This window comes from Pristiophorus japonicus, chromosome 22, assembly GCF_044704955.1.
Source record: "Pristiophorus japonicus isolate sPriJap1 chromosome 22, sPriJap1.hap1, whole genome shotgun sequence".
Classification (NCBI taxonomy): domain Eukaryota; kingdom Metazoa; phylum Chordata; class Chondrichthyes; family Pristiophoridae; genus Pristiophorus; species Pristiophorus japonicus.
Genome location: NC_091998.1, coordinates 20,944,720 through 20,972,153, shown reverse-complemented (window position 1 = coordinate 20,972,153; position 27,434 = coordinate 20,944,720). Strand labels below are relative to the sequence as shown.

At 47.6% G+C, this 27,434-nt stretch overlaps 1 protein-coding gene across 1 annotated transcript; it reads left to right on the top strand.

Annotated features, from left to right (window-relative positions):
* Nucleotides 1–12,967: 12,967 nt before the first annotated feature.
* tmem72 (transmembrane protein 72) lies at nt 12,968–25,770 on the top strand. Its single transcript, XM_070866403.1, has 5 exons — nt 12,968–13,046; nt 20,408–20,474; nt 20,580–20,651; nt 22,969–23,117; nt 25,337–25,770. Exons 1-5 carry the CDS (start codon nt 12,968–12,970, stop codon nt 25,768–25,770), a joined length of 801 nt encoding a protein of 266 aa, XP_070722504.1.
* Nucleotides 25,771–27,434: the final 1,664 nt, after the last annotated feature.

Below are 27,434 nucleotides of genomic sequence, written 5' to 3'. Positions count from 1 at the left end.
TATAAATAAAAGTTGTTGTTGTTGTTGCCAAATGGTGCCAGGTTTATGTCAACATGATTAAATCAGAACCAAATTGTGAGCATATGGCATTTTACACGGTAGTGTATACAGCATTATATACAGCACTGCACTTAGTACTCTGCACAGCAACAAATACTATTACAACAACCCACCATCAGTAGGGTAAAACTAACCTGTCTCACGACAGTCTAACCCAGCTCACGTTCCCTATTAGTGGGGGAACAATCCAACGGTTGGTGAATTCTGCTACACAATGATAGGAAGAGCCGACATCGAAGGATCAAAGGGCGATGTCACTGTGAACACTTGTGCACAGATTGAGGCATGTGGTCATCATGGGAATGTAGCTGCACGGGTTTGAGGAATTGCAAGAATCGGAGTGTAGCTGTCAATGGATGTTTTCAGGTTGGTGGGATGTGGGTGGTGGTGTGCGCAAAGAACTACATAAGAACATAAGAACATAATAAATAGGAGCAGTAGTCTATTTGGCCCCTCGAGCCTGCTCCACCATTCAATAAGATCATGGCTGATCTGAGCTTGACCTCAACTCCATTTCCCTGCCTGCTCCCCATAACCCTTGACTCCCTTATTGTCCAAAAATCTGTCTATCTCACTTTAAATATATTCAAAGACCCTGCCTCCACAGCTCTCTGGGGTAGAGAATGCTAAAGATTCGCGACCCTCCGAGAGACAAAATTCCTCCTCATTTCCGTTTTTAATGGGCAACCCCTTATTCTGAAACTATGCCCCCTAGTTCTAGATTCCCCCACGAGGGTAAACATCCTCTCTGCATCTCCCCTATAAAGCCCCCTCAGAATCTTATACGTTTGAATAAGATCACCTCTCATTCTTCTAAACTCCAATGAGTATAGGCCCAACCTGCTCAACCTTTCTTCATAAGATAATTCCTTCATCTCAGGAATCAACCTAGTGAACCTTCTCTGATCTGCTTCCAATGCAAGTATATTCCCTCCTTTCCTAATGCTGATGATGATGATCCCTCCTTAAATACGGAGACCAAAATTGTACGCAGTACTCCAAGTGTGGTCTCACCAATGCCCTGTTCAGTTGTAGCAGGACTTCCCTACTTTTATACTCCATCCCCCTTGCAATGAAGGCCAACATTCCATTTACCTTCCTGATTACTTGCTGAACCTGCATACTAACTTTTTGTTCTATTCTGGAACCTCTTCTGTTTAGCAAACAAATCAACAAAATTAAGAAACAAACCAAACATGTAAATTGGCTTCACCTTCCACAAACTCAGCACAATCTAAGGACTAAATCACCTACACCTCAGAATCACACCAACCCACACATTTAACTCCTGGGTCGACTGGGCAAAGCTAATGGTCAAATGGCTTTGACTGTGTAGAAGTGAACTCTGACTCGATAGAAAACAAGAAGTACTGCGCCTTGATTTTAACTCTAGTTGGATTCCCCTCTCAGGCCCGAGTTAAAATGACAGTCGGGTCTCAGTGATGTCATCGGGCCGCAACATGCACATGTAAAGAAGGACCCTGTTGGCTCCGGGCATGTGTCCTTGCTGCCTGCTCAGGAGAGCAGGTTAAAATTGCACAGGTTGCAATCACTGCGGCTTTCGGACAGGTAAGAGCCGGGACGATTTTAACTGCCCACCCGCCAGGTTTCTGCTGAGCGAGAAGGGTTAAAATCGCCCTCTAACTTTAGGATTACAAGTGAAATGTCACTATAAAATAGATTAAGATTGGCCAGAGATTAGAAGCTAAAGATATTGAGCAGTGCAGTGCGCTAATTAATTCAGAATCAAGAAGGGTAGGTAAGGAGACATTTTTTTACGCAGCAAGTTGTTATGATCTCGAATTCACTTCCTGAAAGTGTGATGGGAGCAGATGCAATAGTAACTTTCAAAAGGGAATTGGATATACACTTGAAATGGAATAACATGCAGGGCTATGGGGAGAGAGCAGGGAGTGGGACTAAGATTCTGTGAGAAATGGTCTCTACTGGTGATGATGGCACTGATGTCAGAGCAGATCCACACAGGAGCTGTCAAAAGTTGGAGCCATCAAGAGCTGGTGCAGTCACACCCAAACAGCAGGTCCCACACTGCGGTGTAACTACAGTCTTCTGTCGTTCAGGGACAAGAGTGTAGAGTGCAGTGAGAACATTGGCTGGAACTATGGCACTCAAGTGGAGAAAAATGGAAAGTTAAGGACAAATAATGATGCAGATAGTGAATGAAATACTTTTCATTGTTGTGCAATGCTGCACTCTGAGCACCGTGATGTTATACTGGATACAACAACAACTTGCATTTATATAGCACCTTTCACATAGTAAAACGTCCCAAGGCGCTTCCCAGAAAAAATTTGAAAGCGAGCCACATAAGGAGATATTAGGACATTTGACCAAAAGCTTGGCCAAAGAGGTAGGTTTTAAGGAGCGTTTTGAAGGAGGAGAGAGAGGTGGAGAGGCGGCGAGGTTTACGGAAGATACGTAATGACCACAACAGTCTACAGAGCAGTTTGAAAATCAGGAAGTAAGAAGGGTTTTTTTCAGCCCCAATTCAGGACGAATCAGCTCTGTAAACATGAAGTGATGATTCACTCAGTTAGCTTGATCCACAACAAAAAACATTGGGAAGTGAAATCAGATCTTAAGAAGTAAAACATATCCAAAAGAATCCAGAGGAAATTAAGACAGATGCTGAACCAGAAATTGTTAAAGAGATTTCAGAACCTTTTCTAAAAAAAAATTTTTAAATCGCAGATCATCTATTTAAAAAAAAGATTAAAATTCCAAGCGAGGCAGTGAAGTCACCTCGACATAGGAACAGGAGGATGCCATTCAGTCCCTCAGCCTGTTCCCCCATTCGGTTAGGTCACGGACGATCTGCACCTCAACTCCATTTACCCGCCTTAGCTCCAAATCTCTTGATACCTTTACCGAACAAAAATTGAGTAAATATCAATTGAAGCAGCATCCACAGACGTTCTTGTGCGAGTTCCCAGATTTCCACTGCCCCTTGTGTGAAAACATGCTTCCTGATTTCACTCCTAAATGGCCTAGCTCTAACTTTGAGATTATACCCCCTTGTTCCGGATTCCTCACCAGAGGAAACAGTTTCTCTGTAGGTACCCTATCGAATCCCTCAATCATTTCAAGTACCTCGATTAGATCACCTCTCAACCTTCTAGATTCAAGTGACTACAAGCCAAGTTCATGGAAAAGGCAAGGGGGGGAGGGTGGCTTTTAGACACATTGGCGGTCAAATTGGTCTTCAAAGTGCGAAAGGGATGATAGTGAATCGAGAGCCAGTTTTTCCACCCCGCCCAATTTTCTTTGTCACTGACTTCTTTGCTGAAGACCATTCCCACTCCCAGTGTGTGTTGTACCCTTGATAAGGAGACTCGTTTACAAATTCCACTGTTCACTAAAATATACAATCGGCTTTCCCAGGGAAAAGAAAGAAAGGCTTGGATTTATATAGCCCCTGTCACGACCACCTGATGTCTCAAAGCGCTTTACAGCCAATGAAGTACTTTTGGAGCATAGTCACTGTTGCAATGTGGGACAGCCTCTCTCAGCACTGCAGTGGAGTGCCAGCCTAGATTTTAGCGCTCAAGTCCCTGGAGTGAGACTATGAACCAACAAACTCCTGACTCAGAGACGAGAGTGCTACCTCTGAGCCACAGCTGACACGCAGGTTTGAATTTCTCCAGCTTCAGTTGGGTCATTTGGTGAAGCTGAGGAATGATGCATGAGGGGCACTGCCTTCATTGCACACCGACTTTGATCAGTGGTAGCACTCTTGCCACTGAACCAGAAGGTTGTGGGTTTACGTTTCACTTCAGGATGGCAATCTATGATCTAAGCTGCTGCAGTAGTAATGGAGTGCTGCATTATTGGCAGTGCAGTTTTCTGATGAGACATCAAACCGAAGCCCCGTTTGCAGGTGGATATAAAAGATCCCATTGCCCTTAAAGCAGAGAGTTCTCCCGGCGTCCTGGTCAACATTCATGCCTCAACCAACACAACCAAAACAGATAAACTGGGTATCTAGTTCATTGCTGTTTGTGCGCAAATTGGTTGCTATTTTTCCCCACTGAAACAACATTGACTGCACTTCAAAAAGTAATTGGTTGTGATGCACTATTGTGCATCCTGAGAATGTGAAAGATGCTATATAAATGCAAGTCTCTTCATCTGTCATAGCATCTGTCAAAGAGTCTTTGGAGTTCTCGATCACAGAGGGCTGAGGAGGCTCAGTTGTTGAGTATATTCAAGACAGAGATGGATAGATTTTTGGATATTAAGGGAATCCAGGGATTTGGGGATCGGGCGGGAAAGTGGAGTCAAGATCAGCCATGATCTCATTGAATGGCGAAGCGGGCTCGAGGGTCGAATGGCCTATTCCTGCTCCTAATTCTTATGTTCTTAAGTGTCAGCAGGCAAGGAGGATTGGATAGCAAAGCACTGGAGAGTTAACTTCAGGTATGAAAAAAACAGAGGAGCGTAATTTGTGTGAAGGCACCAGCAGAGATGTTGCAGACACAGTGGGAATATTCAATGTAAGCATTGTAACAGCAAAGACCGACAAGAGTACTTGTTTAAGACCCTTCAATCCAGAGATTCTCAGGACTTTCCGCAGTCATGGACTGCAAGAGATTAATGGTCATAAGAACCATAATAGAACTCTGCACAAATCCGAAGCTGCCAAGCCCCACCTCACAAAGCTCTCGGAGTTCCTCCCTTCCTCTGAGCGAACAACAACTCCGGAACAGAATAGTGCTAAGCAGCTGCTGTTATTTTTGCAAAAATTAATAATGTTCAAAAAATGCTCAACCATTATAAGTAAATAAACCGAAAACAAACTGTAGAATCTGTCGACAAAGAGTTATCTCGTTCCTATTGCATGGTATCAGTTCATTGAAAGTTGCTATTTCTTTACTTTCCTTCCTCTACTCGAGGTGCTAAACCATGCTAAAAGTTCCAGCGTCACCTCTTATATCTCATTTGTGATTATTCTCCATGTGCGTGCACTGCTGGTTGGCTATTTGACCATGGGAACGTCACATCTAGCCCAGATTCCGTCCTCGGCAGAGTTGCGAGCAGACACACGTCGGTGAGGATCAGGACCCTTGGGCTGATGGTTATTTTGCCCTCCCTATCTCAGAATGTTGCACCAGTAGAGTGGCATTGGGCTAACTTGGTGCCACCAGGGCAAAACTATCTCGACAGGTGATCCCTTGAGGAAGTCCACCTAAACTGATGTGTGCAAATAACAAAAAGGTAAAACATAATCTGAATTGTCTTGTCAATATAATTAACATCCTAAGATGACACGAAAAAGGATGCAGAAAAGATTTATGAGAATGGTTCCAGAGATGAGGGACTTAAGTTACGTGGATAATTTGGAGAAGCTGGGGTTGTTCTCCTTAGAGCAGAAAAGATTGAGAGCAGATTTGATCGAGGTGTTCAAAATCATGAGGGGTCTGGACAGAGTAGATAGAGAGAAACTGTTCCCAGTGATGGAAGGGTCGAGAACCAGAGGACACAGGCTCAAGGTGATTGGCAGAAGAACCAAAGGCGACACAAGGAAAAACGTTTTAATGCAGCGAGTGGCTAGGATCTGGAATGCACGGCCTGAAAGGGTGGTGGAGGCAGACTCAATCGTGGCTTTCAAAAGGGAGTTGGATAAGTACCTGAAGGAAAAAGAATTGCAGGGCTACGGGGGAAAGGACGGGGGGGCAGCGGGACTAGCTAAAGTGCTCTCGCAAAGAGGCGGCACGGGCTCGACAGGCCGAATGGCCTCCTTCCGTGATGTAACCATTCTATGATTCTAAGGTCTTGAGCGGTCTGGCGAGTGAGGCGAGATCCCTCTCCAGGGCCAGTGCGGAGCGCTCAAGGCCGCGGAAGTGAGGCGAGCAGTCGGAGCCACCCATCCCATAGAATGCGGATCCGACGCATTCTGAACCTATAAACTACAGTTTTGGCCAAGCCCAGGAGCACACCCACAGGGAGGTCCACCAAGCTGCTCGTCCCCTTACTCAGCAGGTGTCCCACGATCAGGAGCATCGGACTGAAGCTTAGCCTAAAACAGTGAGAAGTAGTCCCTTTAAATAGTGGTATAGGAGCTTAACCGACCAAACCTAACATATAGACCCGTGGTCTTGGTTTGATGCCAAAGCTCTACGCAACACTTTCCATCCCAGGTCTCCAGTCAATTCCCGAATTTAAGGCCTTCCATTGGGAACGCTTGCCTTAGCTTCATGACCAGATGTTTCGCCAAGGCGTGTCTGGATGGAAGACGAGGGTCAGGAAGTGCAGAGTGTGCAGGAGTGTCCTAGGCAGGAGATTTTTGAGAGAAGCCTCAGGCTGTGGGGCAAAGATTCCCGAGGGAGGTTTTGGGGTTCTCTCAACCATTAGCATCCCCAATGGAACAGGGGTGCGATCGGACAGAATCGTTCCACACTTGCCTGGGCCTCCTCCAACCACTGAACCGAGTCAAGGCTGAGAACATGTTTGAGTGTCAGGATGGCTTTGGCCGTAAGCCGGATGTAGTACCAGGTCATTCGAGCAGCCAATGACTCCGCTACCATCTAGTACCTCTCTGGCTCCGGTTACCTCCGCAGTACAGCGACAAAGCTGACCACACGGAGATGGGGATTACAAAGGAGTGGCTGGTACGCAATGGTCGCTACCTCTGACGCAGGAGAGCTCCTGCTGGAGGAAACCATGTTCCAGACTTTAGCAAGTCCCAGTGAAAGGCAGGCATCTCTAGCAATGATGCATGTCTGCCCTGCAATTGCACGAGGAAGGCTGAAGAAACCGTCACTAGTGCACATCACTCCGGAGGTACTTTCATGTACAGGAATCTCTGCAGAGCTTGAAGGCGGAAAGTGACAACCTGGGTGTGAATGCACACCAGCGCCTGACCTCCCATTGTATGCCTTGGTTCCACACTGTGCAACACGTTTATTCACTCAGCATTTAGGAGAGCTCTTCTTGAATAAGTTTTAGCCCAAGTTTTTGTGGGAAGGTCCAGGGCCTGTATGTCGTATTCCAGATCCTTGTTTTGCATGGATCAGACTGTTGCTTAACTCCCATGGATATAACCTTGTTTCCCTCGAGGAACTCCTGAACCCGCTCCACCAAACCAGCAAACTGAGCAGTGGAAGGACAAAGTGGAGAAAAGAAGGGACTGATGATGATTCATGCAGATGAAGGGAGGTCACCCCATCCCAAGAAAAAGGAGGTTAGAACCTCTCAGTCCAAAGTCAGTCCTTTCCCATGCCGGTGACACCAAACCGGCATGTGATGGGTCCAGTCTGGTCTCTGGGGAATAACTCCAGGCACAACTTGATGAAGGGCAGCACATGAGGTGATCTTTGTCCTATCTGAGTCAGTGGGACACACTGTTTTCTCTGGCTGACCAATTGTCCCATTTGATTTAAGATAGAAACCTAGAAGAAGGAGGCCATTTCGGCCCATTGTGTCCGCGCTGCCGACAAAGAGCCGCACGGCCCTCGGTCAGCAGCCCTGAAGGTTATATATAAACCTATGAACAATGAACAATGGCGGAAAGGTAACGAGCACCTAGCCCACCAGTCCGCCCCACAAAACTGCGATACCCCTTACACTGAAACATTCTGCACTCCACCTCAACCGGAGCCATGTGGGGTGGTCTGTAAAGCCAGATCCAATTAGTGCTGCATGACTGGAATATGCCAGCGTGCAATGTATATTAGGAAGTCACTCTATCAGCCCACTCTAGTTTACAATGCAATCTCCATAGGAAGCTTTAGTAAATAGTGCAGAGGGTTTAGATTGTGCAAGGTGTCAGTGATGAACCCGACCCTCTTGATCACAGAGGCTTAGCAGGACAGGCCTGCAAACATGTCAAGAATAAGATGAGCTTATGACAATGTACCTGGTCAATATTTATCCCTCAATCAACATCACTAAAACAGATTATCTGGTCATTATCACACTGTTGTTTGTGGGAGCTTGCTGTGCGCAACTTGGCTGCTGCGTTTCCTACATTACAACAGTGACTACACTTCAAAAAAGTACTTCATTGACTGTAAAGCGCTTTGGGACATCCAGTGGTTGTGAAAGGCGCTATAGAAATGCAAATCTTTCTTTCTTTCATGCACAAGTATTTTGAATTCTGTCCACTTGTTCCAAATATTACTTCTGTCCAGAATATACTAGTTTCAATCCATTGATGTACTGAACTGGCACTCTTGGATCCTGAGCAAGGCAGCTTTATATTTATGTACATCTGGTTGATTTACAAAACATATTTGGAAACTAGATCGAATGAAGGGGAAGGGCACCCCTGTGGAATGTAAAAGATGTACAGCTTAGAGGCTTGGGAGGTACAATACGAGAATGATGCCCTCGGAAAATCAGGCTCAAGGCCAAACTGAGCTCTGGCTAAAGAGAGACTCCCTTCCTGCACCACGCAACATTGCCCTCTGGTGGGTTGAACAAGCAAAAGCACTGATGGAATGTAAAATCTTCACAAACTCGGACACGCACAGTGGCAGAGAGCGGACTGCTATCTGAGAGCATGCTTGCTTCGACCTCAATGCTCCTGGTCACTAATTCCTGGTGAAGTCATGTGTTCTGGTAAAGGAGCCACATTAGTTCCTCCGGTATCTCAGTTGGTAAATACACTCTCCTGCGCAGAACTGCGTCACATTGAGCGGGAAAGTTGCAGTTCGCAATCCCCCGATGTGCCGAATGAGATGGGTTGATCTGGGTGAGCAGTGGGTGCACTGCAATTGGTCTCGGTGCCCCGTTTTGAAAGACATAAGAATCAGCCTGAGTTCCTGCTTCTGCTGGCAATTACATCGAGTGTACAGCACAGGGACAGGCCATTCGGCCCAACAGATCCGTGCCAGTGTCTATGCTCCACACGAGCCTCCTCCCACCCTACTTCATCTAACACTGTCAGCATATCCGTCTATTCTTTTATCACTCATGTACTTATCTAGCTCTCCCTTAAAGGCATCTGAGCTATTCTCCTCAACCTCTCCCTGTGGTAGCGAGTTCTACATTCTCACCATTGCCAGCCGACTGTGCCTGAAATCCGAACAATTCCCGCCCTCCCGGCCCGGCCAGCTGCCGCAGTGCCCATTTGTTGCCCGCAATCGCCAGGTGCCGTTCAATAAGGCCTGAAACTGAATTTGGCTCGAGCCTCAGCCAGGCTGGCACGAAGGAAGCAGTGAGGGAGGCACTCGATGTAGGGCAGTCACTCCGGACCAAGGGGTCACTCCGGACAGAACGGTCACTCCGGACCAAGGGGTCACTCCGGACAGAACGGTCACTCCAGACCAAGGGGTCTCTCCGGACAGAGCAGTCACTCCAGACCAAGGGGTCACTCTGTACAGAGCGGTCACTCCAGAAGAGCAGTCACTCCGGACAGAGTGGTCACTCCGGACCAAGGGGTCACTCCGGACCAAGGGGTCACTTCAGACAGAGCGGTCACTCCAGACCAAGGGGTCACACCGGACCAAGGGGTCACTCCAGACAGAGCTGTCACTCCAGAAGGAGCGGTCACTCTGGACCAAGGGGTCAATGCAAATAGAGCGGTCACTCCGGACCAAGGGGTCACTCCTGACCAAGGAGTCACTTCAGACAGAGCGGTCACTCCAGACCAAGGGGTCACACCAGACCAAGGGGTCACTCCAGACAGAGCTGTCACTCCAAATAGAGCGGTCACTCCGGACCAAGGGGTTACTCCGGACCGAGCGGTCATTCCGGACCAAGGGGTCACTCCAGCATGGAGCAGTCACTCCGGACCAAGGGGTCACTCCAGCACGGAGCAGTCACTCCGGACCAAGGGGTCACTCCGGCACGGAGCGGTCACACCGCCACCACCCCCCACCCCGTCCAACAACTTACCAGATAAGAAAATCTCCAAATGAAATCCTAAACTGACAATTCCTCCCCCCATCAGGGTCATCATAGGTAGTCCGTCGAAATCGAGGAAGACTTGCTTCCACTCTAAAAGTGAGTTCCCAGGTGGCTGAACAGTCCAATACGGGCATTATAGTCTCTGTCACAGGTGGGACAGATAGTCGTTGAGAGAAAGGGTGGGTGGGACTGGTTTGCCGCACGCTCCTGCCGCTGTCTGCACTTGCTTTCTGCATGCTCACGGCGACGAGACTCGAGGTGCTCAGCGCCCTCCCGGATGCTCTTCCTCCACTTAGGGCGGTCTTGGGCCAGGAACTCCCAGGTGTTGGTGGGGCTTTTGCACTTTATCAAGGAGGCTTTGAGGGTGTCCTTGAAACATTTCCTCTGCCTACCTGGTGCTCGCTTGCCATGTAGCAGTTCCGAGAAGAGCGCTTGCTTTGGGAATCTTGTGTCGGTTATGCGGACAATGTGGCCTGCCCAACGGAGCTGGTCGAGCGTGGTCAGTGCTTCGATGCTGGGGATGTTGCCCTGATCAAGGACGCTGACGTTGGTGCGTCTGTTCGTCCAGGTGATTTTCAGGATCTTGCGGGGACATCGTTGGTGGTATTTCTCCTGCGATTTGAGGTGTCCCTTGTATATGGCCCACGTCTCTGAGCCATATGGGAGGGCGGGTATCACTACAGCCATGTAGACTATCAGAGTATGTTGCCTTGAAGACGTCACAGTTGCCCGCTTCTCTTATTGCTACCTGTGCACTGTTAACAGTTCACCCCATGTTTTACCCACCTTTTAACCTTCACTCAACACAGAGCCCACAGAATCCAGGCCCAACACCACAGAGGGAATGGGCCTCTGAGATTCCATTCGTTTCAAGTTCAAACCTTGCATTTTCTGTTTGTTTCTCTCTGAACCTTTCCGTGGGCCCATTTTATGCATCTCAGTGTTGTTACAGCATTAAATCTGATTGCCTTTGGAACTGCATCTGTTATTTTGTGAGCGATTTAGATAGTTTATTAAAATGGATTATTCTGGCTCATCGCCAGTTCAGTTACTGAAGCAGCAGACTGTCTCAATAATTATTGCCTTCATTATCGTGCTATCTCACTGATTCATGGGGGAAGCAGTATAAAGGATTTAACCCTTGTTGCGCTGCATTAGCAACATCTCTGAAGTTAAGCACCGGATGTTAACATTGTGAAATGCAACACTCTCTTGTATTGGGCATTTACAGGTCAAGTATAGGAGGCTGAGGGGAGATTCAATTGAGGTGTACAAAATTATGAGGTGCCTAAATAGAATGGATAGGAAGGGCCTATTTCCCTTAGCAGGGAGGTCAATAACTAGGGGGCCTAGATTTAAAGTAATTGGTAGAAGGATTAGAGGGGAGCTGAGGAGAAATCTTTTCACCCAGAGGATGGTGGGGGTCTGGAACTCACTGCCTGAAAGGATGGTAGAGGCAGAAACCCTCACCACATTTAAAAACTACTGTACTTGATGTGCACCTGAAGTGCCGTAACCTACAGGGCTACAGACCAAGGGCTGGAAAGTGGGATTGGGCTGGATAGCTCTTTTTCGGCCGGCACGGACACGATGGACTGAATGGCCGCCTTCTGTGCCGTAAGTTTCTATGATTCTATGATAGAATAAGTAACATTTCTCTTTGCTGTACCCCAACAATGTCCCATCGCACAATAACATCTCCCACTGAGTTAGTGTGACCTTTTTCTGTTTCCACACCAGCTGTACTGTGGCCTCTATTGAGTGAGATCACCAAGTAGTGACACTTTTATGCTGTGCACCTATGGCAATTAAGAATTAGATTGATACTGCCCAAATTCTTTCCACATAGGACCCTTACAGCTAACAGACTGAAGAAACGTGCATTCCATCAGTCTGAACTTCATTCAAACCCAGGTCCCAGTGGTGAAACGGTAGTGCACCAACTTGCTGCCCTACCCAGTTCATAAGAACATAAGAATTAGGAGCTGGAGTAGGCCATTTGAGCCCTCGAGTCTGCTCTACCATTTAACAAGATCATAGCTGATCTTCGCCCTTAACTCCACTTTCATGCACTATCCCTCTATCCCTTGGATTCTACACATTTTTTGACTTCTGTCTTGAATATACTCAACGACTGAGCATCCACAGCTCTCTAAGGTACACAATTCCAAAGATTCACCACTCATTGAGTGAAAAAATTGCTCCTCATCTCAGTCCTAAATGGCAGACCCCTTATTCTGAGTCTGTGACCTCGTGTTCTCGACTCCCCAGCCAGGGGAGACATCGTCTCATCATTCACCCTGTCAAGCCCCTGAAGAATTTCATATGTTTCAATGGGATTACCTCTCATACTTCTAAACTCTAGAGAATATCGGCCTAGTCTACTCAATCTCTTCTCATAAGACAATCCCTTCATCCCAGGTACCAGTCTAGTGAACCTTCGTTGCACCCTATCTAAGTAAGGAGACCAGAACTGTACACAGTACTCCAAGTGTGGCCTCGCCAATGCCCTGTATAATTGCAGTCAGACTTCTTTACACTTGTACTCTAAGGGGCCGAAATTAATCAACTCACCGCCCGCCGCCGACATTGCTCTTGCAGATCCGCCCAGTGCCACTCTCGGTGTGGCCTGGAGCGGGCAAGAGTGGAGAGCCTCCGGTTACTGCCCGCTGACGTCAGCGGACGGCCGAGTGACGCAGCTGACCTCCCGCCCGCCGAGCTCCCATATTGATGCGGGCGGGGGTCGGCTGCAGAACGGGGGTGGACCGCTGTGAGGAGGCTGGTCCGTCCCGGACGGTGAGTATGAAGAACCTGAAAAAAAGGTTAATGAACATTTTTAAATACATTTTCCACAGCGACTTACCTGCATGGGATCCCTTGAAGGTCTTCGACCCTCCGTGGGCCCGACTCCATCCTCTGCGGCACTTGGGCGGCAAGCGCCTCTGCCGCCGAAAATGAGAGCTCCCGCCCGCTGCCGCCCAGCTTGGTGGCGTACGTCGTCCATTTGCTGCCCGCCGACCTTCGAGGGACCTTGGCGATGAATATTCCGCCCAAAGTACCGTCCGGTACCTCGGCAGCCATCGGCGGCACTTTGGTGAAAATTGGCACCAGGGTTTGTAATTGATTCTGCACTTACTGCGAATTGAACTTTCTCTGGTAGTCTTGCGATGCATTGTACCACACAGAATTAGAACATGGATTTGACCCCGTAATGCCCTGCGCAACACACCCAATGGAAAATGTATCGAGTTCCTACAACTGGGTGCTGTCAAGCACGATTCACACATTATATCACAGTGCGGTAACATATGGGGCCCAAGTATCGGGCCGTGCCTAAGACAGCGTAGCCCGGACCTGGACGCCCGTTTTTCGCGCCACAAAGTGCGCCTAAAAAAAACTCACCTATTCTCCGGCTCCCTGCAGGTCCTCTGGAGCTGGGCGCGGCGCAGCACGAGCTGTGGGGGGCAGAGCCAGGTCCCTGTGCTGAAAACAGTGCCGCCCCCTACAGTGGGCGCGCATGTGCAGTCGCTCCAGGTGCCCAACACTGTGGGAGGGGTCCGAAGCACGCAGCCCCTAGCCCTGGCCGAATGGCCTCACTGGGGCTGCGTGAATAAGGCTCCTCCCACCCGACCCGACCCGACCCCCGCTCTTCCCCCCCCCCCCCGGCGACCCGAGCCCCGCCCCGCCCGGCGACCCGTCCTCCGCTCCACCCCCCCCCGAACTGACCCGACCCGACCCGACCCCCGCTCTTCCCCCCCCAGCCCGGCGACCCGTCCTCCGCTCCACCCCTCCCCCCGACCTGATCCGACCCGACCCGACCTCCGCGCGCCCCCCCGACCTCCGCGCCCCCCGACCTCCGCACCCCCCCCCGACCTCCGCGACTTTTCCCCCCACCGACCTCCGCGACTCTTCCACCCCCTCCCCCAGACCTTCGCAACCCCCCCCCCACCCCGAGACCCGACACCACCTACCTGTAAATCCAGCCTCCTTCTCTCCCTTCCCCCCCTCCCCTCCCTCCCTCCTCTCTCCTTCCCTCCCTCCCTCCCACCTCTCTCCTTCCCTCCCTCCCTCCCTCCTCTCTCCCTTCCTCCCTCCTCTCTCCCTTCCTCCCTCCCTCCCTCCTCTCTCCCCTCCCTTCCTCCCTCCCTTCCTCCCTCCCTCCTCTCTCACTTTTACCCTTTTCCCCCTTCTCCTACCCGCCTTCTCCTCACCCCTCCTCTCCTCCTCCTCCCCCCCACCCCTCTCCTCCTCCTCCTCCTCCTCCCCCACCCTTCCTCCTCCCCACCCCCTCCTCCCCCCCTTACCCCCTCCTCCCTCCTACCCCTCCCCACCCCCTCCTCCCCCTTCCCACCCCCTTCCCACCCCCTTCTCCCCTTCCCACCCCCCTTCTCTCCCTCCCCATCCCCCTTCTCCCCCTCCCCACCCCCTTCTACCCCTCCCCCTCCCACCCCCTTCTCCCCCTCCCCCTCCCACCCCCCTTCTCCCCCCTCCCACCCTTTTCTCCCCTCCCCCTCCCACCCCCCTTCTCCCCCTCCCACCCCCCTTCTCCCCCTTCCCACCCCTCTTCTCCCCCTCCTCCCCCTCCTCCCCCTCCCCTCGCTGTCAGAAACACAGACACTGACAGACAGAGAGTGAGAGAGAGACGCACACACACACACACAGAGATAGAGACACTGACAGAGACACACTGGGGGGGGCCGTCCCAGCACGCTGTTGGAGTAGTCCCGGTTCTGCAGTCGGTAAATAGAAAATGTTTTATTTATTGAGTTTTTTTTTTAAAGTTATTAATTTTTTTTGATTGATTTATTGTTTGATTTATTGATGTATTTATCATTTATTATTGATGATGGCTCTTTATTTGTAAAACTGAAGTGTTTAATGTTTGTAAACTTCCCTTAATCCCCCCCCACCCCCATTCCCTACGCCTGATTTGTAACCTACGCCTGATTTTCTAAGTGTAAACAAGGTTTTTTCGAAAGTACAAAAATCTTCACTTACTCCATTCTAAGTTAACTGACTAGAACTGGAGCAAACTAAATGCTGAGAACTCAAATTTCTAAGATACTCCATTCTAAACCAGTTGCTCCAAAAAAACAGGAGCAACTCAGGCCGAAACTTGGCCCCATAAGAACTAGGCCACATCTGGCACAAATTCATATTCCTTTGTATGTGAGCGTTCACTCCTGTTCGTACATTGGGAAAAATACACGGAAATGTAGGAAAATTTGCATACGTCTTCAGGAATAGTCTGCGTATTATCGGCGAACATTGTGTTCATATTTTCAAGTCTGCAAAAGGCTCAAAAGGTTAATCCGGCTCCCAAAAGATATAGAGTATTTACCCAGTGAATAGCTAGGCCACCAATACCAGCAAAGGCCCAGCCTTGATCCCTACCCTTTGCTAACTTAACCAAACTCAGGGAAGGTATTACAATCACTTGATCTAAAGATATTTAACCGGATTCAACCATTACTTGTACCGGCCTTGGATACATTTGTATGAACTTGAGCACATAAATCTAGGCTGACACTCCAGTGCAGTGCTGAGGGAGTGCTGCACTGTCGGAGGTGCCGTCTTTTGGATGAGACGCTAGACCGAGGCCCCGTCTGCCCTCTCCAGTGGACGTAAAAGATCCCATGGCACTATTTCGAAGAAGAACAGTGGAGTTATCCCCGGTGTCCTGGCCAATATCTATCCCTCAATCAACGTAACAAAAACAGATTATCTGATCATTATCACTTTGCTGTTTGTGGGAGCTTGCTGTGCGCAAGTTGGCTGCCGTATTTCCCACATTACAACAGTGACTGCATTCCAAAAGTACTTCATTGGCTGTAAAGCGCTTTGAGACGTCCGGTGGTCGTGAAAGGTGTTATATAAATACAAGTCTTTCTTTTTGCTACTCAAAACAGATCTGCTCTATGCATTACTCGTGAAAGGAGTTTGGAATTTGATTCTGTGATCAGACTCTGCCACCTACCTGTTGGAGAGAGCAGTGCTACTTTAATCTGTGGTGTTGTGAGAACATCAAAGGCAGCTGAGAGCACTTCGCTGCATGTGCGAGATCGGGTTGCCGCTCCAGATTTGTGGTTTATTTTTCATGTATTCGTGGATATGGGTGTCGCTAGCATTTATTGGCCATCCCTCGGTACCTAGCAAAGACAGCGGTGGGCTTCCTTCTTGAACGGCTGCTGCCCGTGTGGGAACGGTGTTGCTGCCATGATTGTGTTAGGGAGGTGTAATGTATTTGCTTCATGGGTTCTTTGCTTAAGAATTCATAGTGTTACATCTTTAATACTCTTATGAATGACTCCACGAAGTCTAGTATTGTACTTGAGCTGTTGTGACCATAGTCCCATTTATTGTAACTCCAGAGTGAGGCACAAGCATGGTGGGCAGCCTTTTATACTGGGCCCTGCACACCTCTTCAGGTGATGTTAGGTCTCCCACCGCAGTGCTCTCTGTTGGCACATCTTATGTGACTATACAGTTAGTATACATGACATCACTTCCTCCCCAAGTCTTTAATGGGAATTGACTCGTACATTGACGTTGACCTGGGCTTTGCTCTTCCTGGTTGACCATTGGAGGGTTGCTTCTAGCTTGGGTGGGTTGGCAGTGAGATTTGTTGTTGTGGAGGTCCCAGTGGTTTCTGGTTGTGAGTCCATGACTACTCCATTCTCCCCTCCCCCCCCCCCCACACAGAGATCTTGCTAATGGCCTGTTACATGCAAGTGGCATTCAAGTTCACCACGTGGATTTTACATTTACATCTTGATACATTTGTTGAGTGGATTACAGTTGCATTTTGTTTCGTGTGGTACATTTACATGATCAGTACAGGTATATCAGTACAGGTACACAAGGACAGTCTAGCTCCAGCAAGGCCGAATGAGATCCGGGTCGTCTGGTGGCGGCACAGCGCTCCATGCTAGTGGGTCTGTGGGCAAGGTGAGCTCATTTTGCTCGAGTTACCGGAGCTCAGGGTTCTTGCCATTACTCCTAGTGTCGGGCAGGACCACAGCTAACTGATATATCTGTGACCTCCCTGTTCTTTGCATTTGCACAGTGTCGCTGCTGCTCCTTGGGAAGCGGTGTGCACGAGTGAGCGCTTCGTCTAAGCGACAGTGGGGCTGACTCATCTTGTCTAGCTGACTCGCTTTCCTTGAGGGCACAGTTGTGAGTACTCTCTAGTTTGGGATCCTGGCTGGTCCAGGTCCCGTTCGGAGGAACCGTTGCAGGTGACCCTTCACTCATGGGCATTGCCGTGGTGGCGAGTGGGTTTGTGGGCTGCGCCTTTTCCACTCGGGGGTGGGCGACAGTAGCTGACTGCGAACATTCGCTCAATTTACTGTTTCTGGCCTATGGCAGCTCATGATTCAGGTGCCTGCAAAGTTAAACCGATCTGAGGCAGGGTATCGCTACCGGTGCCTCTGTTCTTGTCTACTTCTGTCAGCTGTGGGGACACTTTATGATCCATTGTTCTGGTCCCGAGGACATAGGCTACAGCATTGGGTAGCCCGCTGGACCTGTATACAACCGTTAGGTGTTCGCCCGCTACATTGGCTGATCGCAATTTGCACCCGACATCGCTCAACAACATTTTGCTCGTTACAGCTGGACTTTTACATTCAAAAATGGCGGGATGCTGGCCTCCTTTAAAATGGTCTTACTACTTTTACCCCAATCGTCTTCCTTACGTGGAACCACGTGTCGTTGCTCCATTAGCGCTGCACCTCGTGGTTTGGACGCCATCTTTCCCCTGTCCATGATGTCGACTGCCGCGATCTTCTTTCCCAGTGATTCTGCCACTGAAGCTGGGAAGGCGCCCTCGGATCCAATCTTCCTCCCAGGAGTCCTGCCACTGAAGCCAGGAAGGTGCGTTCGGGTTGTCTCAGCCGGATCATCGTCATGCAGTCGTGATGAGCGGTCTGTGCCTCGGGGGCTGCGCGGATCTGCTCTCCAGTGTCTGGTCCAACCGAAGGTGGGGGCTTGCTCTGCCTCTGAGCACGGCAGACGTCGATTGCTGGAGGGTTGAAGTCTTCCCCATCTATCTTCTTCCAAGTAGCGTTGGTCCATCACTTGAAACAATCCACAATGGTAAATTGTGCACCGTGCCATCATGGGATACACTGACATCCGTACTACCAACAACTGATATCAGTTCCTTGGTGTAGGTGCAACTTTGTCTGAACCGGGACCAGCTTGGGTCGTTCAGCTTGTTCGCTCCATAGCCTCTCAAAGGTTTCCTGGCTCATTAGTGACTGACTCGCTCCCATGTCCACTTCCATGAAGACTGGAACTCCATTTATCTCGACTTCCATTATCACTGGAGGACAATCTGTGGTGCAGGTATATACTCCATACACTTCGTCCCGGGACTGAGCTGCTTTTCTAACCATCTCCTCGTAATCTGCGCTGGATTCACAGCCATCTGCTGACTCCTCTTTCTCGTGGTGAGTCACAGCTCTTTTGCACATTTGCTGGAGGTGGCCCTTTGTGCTGCAGCCTTTGCACACATAGTCTCTGAACCGACACTGATGAGCCCTGTGATTACCTCCGCAACACCAGCATGGTGCTGCTCGACTTATGTTTGCACCCCATGGCGGACTCTGAGTTAAAGGACTCAGGGACCTGTACGCTCTGCCCTGGGCAGATTCACGTTCAACAGTTCTGCCTGTGAAAGGCGCCATTCTATTTACAGTACTTGCCAGGTTTGAGTCCTGAGAGTGAGTCATCATCTGTTTGGAGCTGCAGCTTGAGGTCAAGAATGCCTGGCTGATGCTGATGGCCTTCTGCAGAGTGACGGTGGTTTCAGCAGACAGTAGCCTATGAAGAAGGGCTTCATGGCAAATGCCAATTACGAAGACGTCCTGCAACACATCAGCGAGGGATGCGCCGAATTCACACGGTCCTGCCAGCCTCCTGAGGTCGGCAGCGTACTTCGTGATTTCCTGGCCCTCGGGGCGGCGGTGTGTATAAAATCGATGCCTGGCCGTGAGGATGCTCTCCTTCGGTTTGAGTTGGTCCCGAATTAACACTTTCAGCTCCTCGTATGACTTGGTCGTTGTTTTCTCTGGTGCAAGCAAGTCCGTGACAAGGCCGTAGACCGTGGGCCCACAACTGGTCAACAGGATAGCTCTGCACTTATCGCCAGTGTGGCCGGATCATCGTCTACCAGGTTGTTTGCTACAAAATATTGGTCGAGCCGCTCCGTAAAGGCTTCCCAATCTTCACCCTCTGAGAACTTTGCTAATGCACCAAGATTAGTCATTTTTGCGTGAAAGTTTGTAATCTCGTCACCGGTTGTTACATCTTTAATACTCTTATGAATGACTCCTCAAGGTCTAGTATTGTACTTGAGCTGTTGTGACCTTAGTCCCATTTTTTGTAACTCCAGAGTGAGGCACATGCATGGTGGGCAGCCTTTTATACTGGGCCCTGCACACCTCTGCAGATGACGTCAGGTCTCCCGCCGCAGTGCCCTCTGGTGGCACACCTAATGTGATTACAGTTAGTATACATCGCCGACATACATGACACATAGCAACACATTGCTATGAAGAACTAATTGGTTTATTAGCAAAGGTTTAACAATCACACTACACATTACCAGTTCATCCACCAGGCTCACAACCACCTGCCTCATCGTGGACACCCTGAACCCAACTGATTGCAGTTTTATTGAGTCTTGTGAACATCACGTGACTGGCTAAGCCACTCCCAACTCAACAGCTCTACAAACCTGTGAGCATACTCACAGGTGCACACATTTTGACCCAGAAATTTTTATTCATCCACAGCAAGGCCAGCATTTACTGCCCATCCTTAATTGCCCTTGGAGAGATGGTGGTGAACTGTCTTCCTGAATACAACTGAGTGGCAGAGGGCAGTTAAGAGTTAAGCACATTACTGTGGGTCTGGAGTCACATATAGGCCAGACCGGGTAAGGGCGGCAGATTTCCTTCCCGAAAGGCAATAGTGAACCAGATGGGTTTTTATGACAGTCCAGTCATCAGCTTCATGGTCACCATTACTGACACTAGCTTTTTATTATAGATTTATTTTATCTTATTTAAATTCCCCTGCTAACTTCCCCACCAGAATTTGAACTCAAGTCTCTGGATCATTAGTCCAGGCCTCTGGATTACTAGTCCAGCAACATAACCCCTATGCTACCATACGCCATAAATAAATGATCGGCAATCCAAGTCATTTTATGTGATTCCTGGCGTCTTTTTTTTGACGTACGCCCTTAAAAGATCCTTCTGAATCTGCCAAATTCTGGCTTTCACATGAAGTGATAACTCTGGCTCCAGCCCTGATATGAGAAAGCTGCCTTTTTTCAAAAATGAATCTGTGATTGAAGGTCGACTTAGTTGAAGCTTCATTTTGATGTAATTGGTAAGAGACAGAGAGAACTGTTGAACTATCAGTAAATTATTATTAATGGCGTGCTTTCTGTCCATTTAACACGTAGTGCTTCTGGGAGTGGGGATTGACACTGCAGTTCAAGGGCAGTTCAGCAAATTGGCTGTATACTTGCTGTAAGTATGAAATGACACAATTTCCTTATTTTTGTTGAAGGTTTGAATCTGTATAAATTATACAGAAGGAGAGCGCGAGTGGTTAATATTTCCTTTTATTTTAAGATTTGCAGCAACAGTCCTCACCATCTTGGAAGGTCCATATTTTATCGACATTGTGTTTGCCCAGCGTTGCCCGTAAGTAGAAATATATTTTGTAAGAGGCCTTAACAGCCCCACAATAATCCGCTGTCTCTCAATAGCAGATACCGACAACAGCACTGATAATATCTTTCCATCATGGAGCATAAATACTGTTAATCTTTGTAATGTATTTACTTCATGGGTTCTTTGCTTAAGAATACATAGCAACACATTGCCATTAAGAACTCGTTGGTTTATCAACAAAGGTTTAACAATCACACTACACATTACCAGTTCATCCACTAGGCTCACAACTGCATACCTCATCATGACCCAACTGACTGGGATTTTATTGAGTCTTGTGAACAGCACATGACTGGCTAAGCCACTCACAATGCAACAGCTCTACAACTATTTTATAAACCTGCAAGTATACTCACAGGTGCATACATTACACTCTATGCTGCAGAGAGCGGAGAATTTACTCTAAAATCTGCTTCTGACAAATCAAAGTCACTTTTTGCATGAAAAACAATCTGAATGATCCAGCAATTCGAATTACCTAACCTTGAATTAAGAGTAGACTATATCAAGTTTTCACTACTAATAAAAGCTAAAGAATTAGGAGCAGGAGTCAGCCACATGGACACTCGAGTCTGCTCTGCCATTCAAAAAGATCATGGCTGATCATCGACCTCAACTCCACTTTCCCGCCCTATCTCCCTATCCCTTGAATCCGCTCGAATCCAAAAATCTATCGATCTCAGCCTTGACTATACTCAACGACTCAGCACCCACAGCCCTGTGGGGCAGAGAATTGCAGAGATTCACAACCCTCTGAGTGAAGAAATACCTCTTGATCTCAGTCTTATCCTGATATTTTGTTTGGCTGATGTAGATATATAACATCAACGAAGGGTACGGTAGCATAGTGGTTATGTTACTGGCCTAGTAATCCATAGACATGAGTTCAAATCTCACCATGGCATCTGGAACTAAATCAGGAATTTTTTTTAAAGCCTGTATCAGTAATGGTGACCATGAAATTGTGGATTATCGTAAAAACCCATCTGGTTCATTAATGTCATTCGGGGAAGGAAACCTGCTGTCCTGACCCAGTCTGGCCTATGTGTGACTCCAGACCCACAGCGATGTGGTTGACTTGTAACCGCCCCCTGAATTGGCCTAACAAGCCACTCAGTTGTACCAAACCGCTATGACAAAGCACCTTCACCACACGGACTGCAGCGTTTGAAGAAGGCGGCTCACCACCACCTTCTCAAGGGCAATTAGGAATGGGCAATAAATGCTGGCCTTGCCCGCAGAGCCGACATCCCGTGAATGAATAACTTTAAAAAAAAACTAGAATTTTGCATTTAGGTGGTTAAGCCAGATAATTGTGTCAGGAGTGGCAGAGTGTGTCGCTGTAATGCCTCCTCCGTATCCTTGAATCGGGAACTGAGTCGTTCTATGTTCCGTGGTCTGTTTTGGGTGCAAATTGGAGAGACTTTAACTCTCCATTTGTGCATCCAGTACCCATATCTGCCATGGTGTGTGCGGATGGGGTTCAAGGTTGCCCACAAGCTTCACGGAAAATCGAAGTTTTCACTGAAAATGGCAAGTAAAGGAAAGTATACTCCATGGCAAAAATAAAATTTACACTGGATTTCCTCGGGCGTTCTGAATGGGCACCCTAACTTCGGTGACAATCGATGGACGCCTTGTTTACACAGTTTCTGCTGAAGCTACACCGGCCGACTGGGAAAACCCCCAAGGAAATACATCCCCCCAATCTTCATTTCGTTTGAACAATTTCCATGCCCCTTGATTCTTTCCCCCTTCATCCAAGTCTCTCAAACACACACAGACAGACACACAGATACACAGACACCTTCTAAAGTTTTATTTCCAACGTGTAAAAATGATATATTTGCCCATTGAATCACATCCTTAGCACTAATCGTTTACACTGAGAAACAGCACACCTTCCCACTGTAAAGTCGCGAGTCCCTCTTTCGTTTTCATTCCTTTTTGTCCAGTCGACAAATGCTGACTTCTCACATGCTAAATATTTGGTGGAAAAAGCCCTGAATCAGTAGTTTGCTCTCGCAGTGCGAGCATTAAAACAGCCTTATTTCTGAGGAAAAAGTTAAAAAGTTGTGGTGGCAGTATCTTACAGGATGGTATCTTGTTTGAGGAGGGGAAATCACATCTCAAAATGATAAAATTACTTTAAAACAGTTTTAACTTAAAAATGAAAAAGTATATGTAAATCCATCAGTTAAAATGAACCGTGTTGACTTGGCTTCTTGTCCTCTCTCCTGTGTTACTGTCGGCAGTAAAATTCTAAAAATCGCTCTTGCCATTTTAGCACTTTATTCGATAAAACGGACAGCAAGCTTTGGAGCCTCTGGAAGAAGGCTATGAGGCCCAACGGCTTACAGAAATTTCTTACTTTCACCTTTCTGTCTGTGGCTTGCTTCCTGCACCCAGTTCTAATTTGGCACGCGACTATTCCAGGTGAGTGAAATACTTAGCGATTTATTCATCTTGCACGTTGGTTTTCTGCTCTCTGTTTTTGGTCCCTCCATGTTCCACGTACCATCCTACAAATAAGTGGGAGGGCAGGCGGCCAGCAACTAGTTTGCAGGGCGTTGCAGTGAGATCTGTGAGAGTCAATGTTCCCTCTAATTTTTTTTGGGGGGGTGCGCGGCCCATTTAACGGGCTGCGCGGCCCATTCAAATTTCCGCGCATGCGCGGTTTGTCCATTTTAAAAGCCGGTGAGTCGGCTGCGCGGGACCTCCAGGCTGCTGCACGGCCATACTTAACGGGAACATTGGTGAGAGTGGTATAGGATGATTCTAACAACCTAGCATCATCTTCAAGAGTGAAGATCGATGCATTGTACTCATTTAATACTTCCGCCATACCCCCCGAGTGCTTTGTAACCTGACCTTGAGCATCTTTCAATGGCCCAATGCAGCCTTTGACTGTTCTCTGAATCTTCACATACTGAAAAACATCGTCCCATTATTTCCCCAATGTCTATGCTCACTTCCATTTTCATTGTAACTGATCTAATAGCGACCGTAGTTTTCATTAGCTTTTCCAGGTACCTAACTCTGTTTAGTTGAGTATAAGATGCATTTAGTTTGTAGAAACATTTTTCTTTTACATCTTATTTGCCTTTGTAGATAACCAGTCAGCCACCTTGGCTTTTTTTTTAACCATGCTCCCTGCTTTTGATTTTGAGCATATATTTATCTTCCACATTTTTAAATCTGGTTCTTAAAAACTTTCCATTTATATTCTACATTGGTTTCAGCACTACTCTGTAGGGTTAAATTAACCTGTTCCAAATCTTTTGCCATTTTAGCAAAGTTTTCCCTTCTGAAATCTGGTGCGAGTTGTAGACTTTGGTTCTACCAGCCGATTGAAGCCGTATAATGTTGTGATCACTGTTGCCCAGGTGCTCCCCCACATGGAAACTTGGCACAGGCTCACTACTAAACACTAGATTGAATATATGCTTACCCCAGTTGAGTCAGGAAACAGTCCTGTGTATTTTCAACAAATTTTTCATCTGCATTTCCCACCACAATGGACTGTAAACCATTGAATTCCAGGAAAATTAAAGTCATCCATCAAACAAATATGAATATGTATAACGGTGATTAATAATTTTAAATGGGTTAATGCCTCCGGTAAAATAACGGGAAAGGAATGTCATGCAAGTGCATTAAGCATTAAACTACTAACATCACCAACAGCAATTTTGGACTTTTGTACAAAAAACATATTTTTTAGCATTTCAAATCCAATTCTGCCCAGTTACCTGTCTGAATTCAGAATTATACTTTTCACAAGTGCATTCTTGAAGTTGAAGGATAAATGTTCTACTCATGGGCTGCCCCTGTGTGATTTTCCGATATCTGTTCCCAGTGGGCAAGGCTCTGTGTCAAGATGAATGCAGAAATTTTACATCTAAAGCAAGAGGCCTCAGGGCATCCCAGAGCACTTTACAATCAATTAAGTTATTTTGAAGGTTAGTCACTGTTGTAATGTAGGGAAACGCAGCAAACAATTTGCGCACAGCAAGCTCCCACACGCAGCAATCAGATAATGACCAGATAATCTGTTTAATGATGTTGGCTGTGGGATAATATTGCCCAAAACATCTCTGCACTTCTCTGAATAGTCGCAGGGGGTCTTTTACGTCCACCTGAGAGGAGACAGACGGGGCCTTGGTTTAATGTCTCATCTGAAAAACTATGGCAGTGCAGCACTCCTTCAGTACTGCACTGAAGTCTGAGTTTAAGTTATGTGCGCTCAAGTCTCTGGAGTGGGACTTGAACCTATATCATCATCATCATAGGCAGTCCCTCGAAGCGAGGATGACTTGCTTCCACGCCAAAAAGGAATGAGTTCACGGGTGTTTCAATGGAAGGACCTCATATTACAGATCCCGAACTACATCGTGAAGGGTGGAAGATGCCTGTGCTTGGATTTTTTTTTAACGTGTGGTAGCTGTTGCACACCAGCCACCATAACCGTCTGAGCCAAAGGCATTGAGTCAAGTCACTTACATTTCCTTCATTGAAACATTCATGCATTATGTATTATATTATATATATATAAAAGAAAACAAGCAAGCATACAGTAGAAAGTTTTAATTTTAAATGTCATCAGGAAAATAGGAGGATTGCAACATTAATGTTGCCGTGCCAATCTCTTTCAGGCGCCATGTTAATAGTAAGCGGTCTCGCATACTTTGTGCTCAATCTGAGGAAACGGTTTCAAAAGAAAATGCCGGACGCGGCAGGCACACAGAGATGTTCCCAGGAGTATGTCACCGCTGTGATCCTGACAGATCCCGGTGAGAGGGAGCAGACCTACAGCTTCCACCAGGGCATGAAAAGGAAAAAGTTAGCTTTGGTCAACTATGTGCGTAACATCTTCAAACTCAACTGTGAAAGATCCCGAGCCAACGAAGGTATAAGGACCTTTCAAGATAGCGCTGCCAGTAGCACAAGCATGACTGTGAAGAACAAACATGCGCCATTTGAGGAAAGTGTTATTAAAATTATACCATCTGAGCCTGACGGCCTGGAAGAGCAAGAGATGGAGCCAGAAGAAACCACATCTGACAAAGTCCCAATTATACCAAAGTGAGGGCTTATCTCGCACTACAGTACAGATATAATCAAAGCATAAAACACTGCCATTTTGACTGAATATTCACATCAACATATCGATGATTTCAAGCTATATGCAGAAAGAAAGATTTGCTTTTGTATAGCGCCTTTCACATCTCCAGGATATCCGCAAGCACTTCACAGCCACCAAATTACTTTTTGAAGTGTAGTCACTGTTGTTTTATAGACAAACACTGCAGACAATTTGCGCACAGCAAGAGCCCACGTCGGCAGTAAGCTGAGTGGGCAGTTCATTGCATTTTCATGATGCTGATTGAAGAGTCAATGTTGGCCAGGACACCGTGAGAAAAAGTGCCATTGGGTCTTTTACGTTTAACTGTTAATGTCTCATTTGACAGGCTGCGCCTTTGCTAATACAGCGCGCCCGTCAATACCGCACTAAAGTTCCGGAGTGCGGCTTGGTGCCACAACGTACCAACTCCGAGTGCTGCTACTGGGCCAAGTTGACACCGATAACCAATGCCACCAAATGCTCGATTGTAGCACAATGATTGTGTGACTCACTAGGGCACCAGAATGCTGAGCCCCGGCAGTGGGGTTAGGGGAATGACAAGGGGGGAGTTCCAAATGGAAGCAAGGTGAAGGGAAAGATCAGGAGGGGACTTATAACCATGCAGCTGTAATTCACCTTACACTGCCAGTTTGGAACGGCAATAGTGGACCACCCACTCTATTCACCCAGGGCGACTGCTGAGAAAAACAAAGGGATTCCATACCGCCAACATATAGAACATAAGGAGAAGAATAGCGCTGGTTGCTATTTGTAGCGCACGTGATTTTTGAATGCATTTATAACCTCGCCAGATAGAAGGACCAGAGCAAGTCTTAACTCTCAGTTGTGTTTCTGACCTAAAAGAGAACAATTCTTCCTCGAGGACAATTAAATGGATAAAGGCTGTCCCTGATTGAGAAGCTGAGCTTGAAATGTGTCCATTGCTACTAAAGGTCAACATTCTGATCACTTTTTTCTTTCCTGGTTCATTATTGTTGGTGTTTAGGTTCCTTGTAGCTCCCTCCCCTCCACCTCCCCCTTTTACACCCAGCAATTAAGCAGGCTCTTTCATATGGTAAAGAGCTATTAGTTCTGCTTGCATTACCAATGACAACATGGTTCGTTTAGTTCTGTCAGGACTGAAGGCAGAAAGATATGGATTTATATAGCTTATTACTTACACGACCAACAGACGTCTCAAAGCGCTTTACAGCCAATGAAGTACTTTTGGAGTGTAGTCACTGTTGTAATGTGGGAAACACGGCAGCCAAATTGCGCACAGCAAGCTCCCACAAACAGCAATGTGACAATAACCAGATAATCTGTTTTTTTGTTATGCTGATTGAAAGATAAATATTAGCCAGAATAACTCCCCTGCTCTTCTTTGATATAGTGCCATGGGATCTTTCACATCCACTTGAGAGAGCAGACAGGACCTCGATTTAACATCTCATGTGAAAGACATCACCTCCAACAGTGCAGCACTCCCTTTGCACTGCTGTGTCAGGCTAGATTTTTTAGTACTCAAATCCCTGAAGTGGGACTTGAACCCACAACCTTCTGAGCCCAGGTTGAGAGCGCCACCCACTGAGCCACAACTGACATTAGTAACTAATTGGTAACAGAAT

What these genes read in the sequence shown, in the direction of transcription:
- tmem72 (XM_070866403.1), top strand. Translation starts at nt 12,968, where the DNA reads ATGAATATTCCGCCCAAAGTACCGTCCGGTACCTCGGCAGCCATCGGC. An exon ending in AAATTGGCTGTATACTTGCT is followed by an intron (nt 20,475 to 20,579) that starts GTAAGTATGAAA and finishes TTTTATTTTAAG; the next exon opens with ATTTGCAGCAACAGTCCTCA. An exon ending in TTGGCACGCGACTATTCCAG is followed by an intron (nt 23,118 to 25,336) that starts GTGAGTGAAATA and finishes AATCTCTTTCAG; the next exon opens with GCGCCATGTTAATAGTAAGC.